The sequence below is a fragment of the Microtus ochrogaster genome, chromosome X, assembly GCF_000317375.1.
Source record: "Microtus ochrogaster isolate Prairie Vole_2 chromosome X, MicOch1.0, whole genome shotgun sequence".
Lineage (NCBI taxonomy): Eukaryota > Metazoa > Chordata > Mammalia > Rodentia > Cricetidae > Microtus > Microtus ochrogaster.
Genome location: NC_022026.1, coordinates 38,414,677 through 38,420,858, shown reverse-complemented (window position 1 = coordinate 38,420,858; position 6,182 = coordinate 38,414,677). Strand labels below are relative to the sequence as shown.

The following is a 6,182-nucleotide window of genomic DNA, read 5'->3' as shown; positions in this document are numbered from 1 at the left end:
AAAATGTTTTGAAATTGAGTTCACTGTAAGTTTTTTTTAAGGTTTTTTTTGTTTAAAAAAAACAGTTTTTCGAGACAGGATTTCTCTGTGGCTTTGGAGCCTGTCCTGGAACTAGCTCTTGTAGACCAGGCTGGTCTCAAACTCACAAAGATCCGCCACCACTGCCTGGCCAACTGTAAGGTTCTTGAGATGCCACTGAGTTAATTAATTATGAACAATAATTGCATATATCTGTAAACCACTATTTGCCAATCACTTTGATTTCTAGAAGAGTTTTAGAGCCTGCCTACCAGCCCTGTAAGGGAAATGGAACTGCATGTGTATTTTGGCAATAAGAAGATTATATACATATAATTATTTATGTATGTAATTATCTTTATATATATTTATACACACATTCATATATATATGAGTGTATATACTTGTCTTACTTAGTGGCCAAGGAAGAGTGGAATTTTGTGGTTTTTTTTGGTTTATATGTGTGTTTGGTTTCTCCTAAAGGCAGACACACAATTTCTCTCAAGCTCAGTTCTGGTGACTATTCTATCTATGCACACAGAAAACCGAATACTGCAAGTTCTCCCTAAGGCAGGTGTCTCTAAAATATGACTTAGGATCCAAGGAGAGTAGCTCACACCTGGAACCTCAAGATAAAAGAGACTGAGGCAGTAGTCGTTAATTTTTAAGTATAAGGCTATCCCAGGCTACATAGTGAATTCCAGGCCAGCCTGGGCTGTACAGTGAGACTCTGTCTCAACAAACAATAACAAAGATGACTCAGAAATTGGGAACCAGGAAATCGGTATAGTAAAATATGGAATGAGTTAGACCTAGGCTCATGTATTTCCCTCTTCTGAAAAACAAGCATCATAGTTAACAACTGCCTGGTACGATAATTATAATGACTACTGGGAAAACACGCATATCTTTGTCATTGGGTTCTGGAGGCATCCGCCAGTTTTATTGTGTTGGTTGGAGAATACTCATTATGACAGGCCACTGAAGATAACTGTGGCTATGTCGTGGTGGTGTAGCCTTTAATTCTAGCACTCGGGAGGCAGCTACAGGTGAATCTCAGTGGGTTCCAGACCAGCCTGGTTTACAGAGGGAGTTCCAGGACAGCCAAGGCTACACAGAGAAACCCTGTCTTGAAAAACCAAAAAAAAAAAAACAAAAAGGGACAAGTGTGCAGGAAATAATTCAAATCAGTGCGAACAGGCAGGCCAGGCTCCCCCTGTGAACCAGCCTGGCTCCTTGCTGTCTGTGTCCTTCAGGGTGGTTAAGGAGAGAGAGGAGTTGTTTGATGATCAACACTTACCTCTGGCAAAGAGGAAGCAGGCAGATGGCCTATTCTCTGGCCTATTCTGTGTGATCTCTCTTCTCTTTCACAACAGTAATCCGCTACAATAGTGACCTGGTACAGAAATACCACCCTTGCTTCTGGATTGATGGACAGTATCTCTGCTGCTCCCAGACAGCCAAAAATGCCATGGGCTGCCAAATTTTGGAGAACAGGAATGGAAGTAAGATATCTGATCAATACAACCCCTCTCCTGTGTGTGCACAGGCGTGCGTGCGCGTGCGTGTGCGTGTGTGTGTTGCTGGGGATGGAACCCAAGGCTTCAGACAACTGTGTCCCCACTCTGATTTCTCCTTCCTCTGAGATTATTTCCATCACAGTCTCAAGGGCCTGTTAAATTCAAGGACACGGCACAAATTTGCAGATTTTGACTGCTGGGGGTATTAGTTAATGCGGGCTGAAATTCAGCTGGTGTTATTCTAAGATGAGTGGCTGAGCACCCAGAATCTCATTTTGACTTGCCAGATGTGGTGTATACAGCAACAAAGCCAAACCCCTCTCTGGGCCCTCCCCTAAAATGCATCTTATAGTGCCACTGGCTTCTTGTTTTACAGGCTTAAAACCTGGGAGTTCTCATCGAAAAACGAAAAAGCCTCTTCCCCCTACTCCAGAGGAAGATCAGGTATAATGGGAAGTTACATACAGCTGTAAGCTAAATGCAAACTTGTCACCAGGCATGGTGGCCCATACTTTTAATCCCAGCACTCAGGAGGCAGAGGCAGGAGAATCTCCGAACTGAGTCTAGCCTGCTCTACAGAGAGAGTTCCAGAACAGCCAGCACTACACAGGGAAGCCCTGTTTCAAAAAGCAAAACAACAGAAAACTGTTGTGAATCACTGACCACACATTAGAGTCTTAGACTGGCCTGGAACTTGGAAGTGCCCATTGATGTTGCCACTGAGCAAAAGGGTTTGCCCATCTACTTAGACTTCCTCTTCGATGAGAAGAGGGCTATCACATAGCTCTTGGCAGCTATTTAATGTATTTAGTGTCAATTTTTCTGAGACACAGTAATTTGAAAGAAAATGGCCCCTATAGGCTCCTAGGGAGTGGCGCTATTAGGAGGTGTGGCCTTGCTATAATAGGTGTGGCTTTTTTGGAGAAACTGTGTTACTAGAGGGAGGGATTTGAACACTGTATACATAATAAATAAATCTTAAAGATTTAGATGTTCAAACCAGGCCTAGTGGCGCAGTCCTTTACTACTGCCTTTGGATCTGGATGTAGAGCCCTCTCAGCTCCTTCTGCAGCACCATGTCTGCCTGTAACCACCATGCTTCCTCCAAGACGATAATGAACTAAACCTCTGAAAATGTAAGCCAGCCCCAGTTAAAGATTTTCCTTTATAAGAATTGCCGTGGTCATGGTATCTCTTCACATCAATAGAAACTCTAAGTAGGATAAGACAACATCTCACTATTTAGCCCTGGCTACCCTGGAACTCACCCTGTAGACAGGCTGACCTCAAACTCACAGAGATCTGCCTGCCTCTGCCTCCAGAGTGCTGGGATTAAAGTCATGCCCACCATGCCCAACTTATTTCTTTTAGTTAAAAGTGTTTTCAAACATACAGTAACGTTAAAAGACTTTAGCACTTGGGCTGGAGAGATGACTCAGTAGTTAAGAACACTGGCTGTTCTCCCAGAGGTCCTGAGTTGAATTCCCAACAAGCACACGGTTACTCATAACCATCTGTAATGTGATCTGGCGCCCTCTTCTGGCATGCAGGCAGAACACTGTATACATAATAAATCTTAAAGAAAAGAATTTAGCACTGAACATTTTTAGATTCTGCCACTGCCATTTTCCATTTGTTTCTTTCTTGCTTTCTCCTTTACATTTTGAGATAGAGTCTCACTATGTAATCCAAGGTGGCCTCAATCTCTCTCTCTTTTCCTTTTTTTGGGGTGGAGTAGAGGGGGAGGACATGGTCTTAGGTAGCCAAAACTGGTCTCAAACTAATATCTAGTTTCAGGTGGTCTTTAACTACTAATCTTTCTATGTCCTCATGCCAAGTGCTGCCATATGTGGTATCATGTTTGACTGACTCAAACTCTTAATCCCCCTGCCTCTGACTCTAGAGTGCTTTGGGGTGCTGTTGAGATGACTTGTCGGGTAAAGACGTCTTCCACTGAGTCTGACAACCCGAGTTTGATCCTTGGGATACACGTGGTTAAAGAAAAATTGTACTCTGGCTTCCACATGTTCACTGTGGCACACTTGCATGAATACACACACACACACACACACACACACACACACACACACACACACACGGTGGGGGAAGAAATATCAGTTAAAAGCTTGATTTGGGGCTCCATTTTGACTTTAGGTTTTATTATGATCATTTTGCAAAGAAGGAACCCGAGGTTCTGAATCAGTTACTGGATCAGTGTATCAAGTAGGTTTCCTGGTCGCAGATAGAGAATGCTAATGTTTAGGTCCCGCAAGCAGAAAATGCGATGTAGTTGGTCTGCTGAAAACTTTCTGGAGATAGGAGTGTTGAAACACTCCCTAGGTGATCTTCACGTGGACTGCAGCTGGGAACACCTGCTTGGGGCTTACTTAAAAGGTCATGGAATGAAAGTTGACTAAGATATTTATTGTGCCTGATGTGAGTTAGAGTGGTTTCTTCCTCCTGTAAACCAGAGAGTTAGAAAGGAGGAGAGGGCCGGGTGGTGGTGGCGCACACCTTTAATCCCAGCACTCGGGAGGCAGAGGCAGGCGGATCTCTGTGAGTTCGAGACCAGCCTGGTCTACAATAGATAGTTCCAGGACAGGCTCCAAAACCACAAAGAAACCCTGTCTCGAAAAACCAAAAAAAAAAAAAGGAGGAGAGGAAAATGTCTGATGACTAGCCGACCTTCTCCCCTTCTACTTTTCCTCCCAACTGTACAGATCTTGAAAAAGCCACTTCCCCCTGAGCCAACAGCAGCACCAGTCGCCACAAGTGAACTGAAAAAGGTCGTGGCCCTTTATGATTATATGCCAATGAATGCAAATGACTTGCAATTGCTAAAGGGCGAGGAGTACATTATCCTGGAGGAAAGCAGCCAAACATGGTGGCGAGCGCGGGATAAAAATGGGTGAGTGTGTGCAGCCCCTCCTGAGCCTTTGCCTGCCTGCTCCACCTGCACACAAAATGCTGCGAACAGGATTCTCCTGTGCTGTGTCTGGACCAGAGCGTATTCTTCTCACAATACAATGAGTTCACTCTCCTTTCAAGTATTTCCTAGTGTACAGCTCTAATGCAGCACCTGTCACCTTTAAGAACATCTGTAGTGATGCACACAGTGCAACGCCAAAGTTCAGAAGCTCCACCCTTCACTGGCTTAACTATGCATCAGCGATATAGTCTTCTTTAAGGTTTATATTTATATCTGTGAGATTTGGTTTGAACTCAGGGAAGTAGGTACAGGAGTCTGTCTACTTGAGGGTAAAGAAGCACTGCATGACCATATTGTCTCCTCTACAGGCAGGAAGGCTACATCCCTAATAACTATGTCACTGAAGCAGAAGACTCCATAGAGATGTACGAGTGAGTATGCCTAGGTTCTCAGCGCATGGACTTGCAGGAAACGGCACAGTGCATGCTTTTTATACATTAAAATAACTTATTTATTTTTATCATGTGCATTGGTGTTTTGCCTGCACATATGTCTGTGTGAGGGTACTGGGTGAGGATCCTCTGGAATGGGAGTTACAGACAGTGATGAGTTGCCATGTGAATGCTGGTAATTGAACCCAGGTCCTCTGGAAAACAAGCCAGTTCTCTTAACTGCTGAGCCGTCTCTCTAGCCCCCAGTATATACTTTTTTGTTTTTCAAGACAAGGTTCTTTTTTCTGTGTAGGCCTGGCTGTTCTGTAGACCAGGCTGGCCTTGAACTCACAGAGATCTGCCTGCCTCGAGTGTTGGGAATAATACACGCGCACACACACACACACACACACACACACACACATATACTTATACATAATACACACACACACATATATATATGCTTTTAATGAGTTTTGTTTATTTAAAGATTGATATCAAAATTAGTACCAACTCAGTCAAATGATGCCACCATGCAAAGTTAGTGTCTATATTTTGTTAGGATGCTCACCTGCAAATCCCTATCCCTATGAATGCTGGAAAGTTTTTTCATTCTCCCAAATACAGAAGAATCTCCCTCATACTCCATAATAAAGAAGAATCTCACTCAAGGCACTGAAACTCTCACAGGAAAGATTTACAAGCATAAAAACCCCAAAATCGAACCGGTGGCCTTTTTTTTTCCTTCACTATTGAAGTGGATTGTCCTTGAGAGATTCATTCCTAATACTTTCTTATAAATGCTGCTACTTGCTTGCCCTCCACCCTCTGCATCAGTTCTCGGGGTCAGCTTGAGCTTTGAAAGACCTAGAGTTTGCTGTGTGGATTATACTGATAGATCCTTGATAGTGTTGGAATGAAGTGATGGGCTCATAGTACCAGCAAGACTTGAGGATGCTCTCACTTTCAAGGCACTAGACATGGCCTAGCAGCCAATCGAGTATTCCATTTTCACAGGTGGTATTCCAAGCACATGACTCGGAGTCAGGCTGAGCAACTGCTAAAGCAAGAGGTGAGTGCGGGCCACAAGTAAAAGGCATTCTCCGTACACAGTAAATACAAGCCAAGGATTGGGTCTCCATTCAACTGGGATCCCAGTTCTACCTTTTAATTCATTAAAAGCAAGGAGCTCCACAACCTCTCCAGCAAAGGCTATCATTGGTGTTTTTTATTTTAGCCATTCTGACATGTGTAAGATGGTATCTTAAAGTTGTCTTGATTTGC

General features: G+C 43.6%; 1 protein-coding gene across 1 annotated transcript in view; it reads left to right on the top strand.

The window, feature by feature from the left end:
* Btk (Bruton tyrosine kinase) overlaps positions 1 to 6,182 on the top strand; it is a 31,135-nt gene that overhangs the window by 11,173 nt on the left and 13,780 nt on the right. The window contains exons 3-7 of the mRNA XM_026784852.1: positions 1,395 to 1,523; positions 1,915 to 1,982; positions 4,259 to 4,446; positions 4,836 to 4,898; positions 5,916 to 5,970. Of these exons, the coding sequence (XP_026640653.1) occupies positions 1,395 to 1,523; positions 1,915 to 1,982; positions 4,259 to 4,446; positions 4,836 to 4,898; positions 5,916 to 5,970 (503 nt within the window). The remainder of the gene's footprint in view (positions 1 to 1,394; positions 1,524 to 1,914; positions 1,983 to 4,258; positions 4,447 to 4,835; positions 4,899 to 5,915; positions 5,971 to 6,182) is intronic.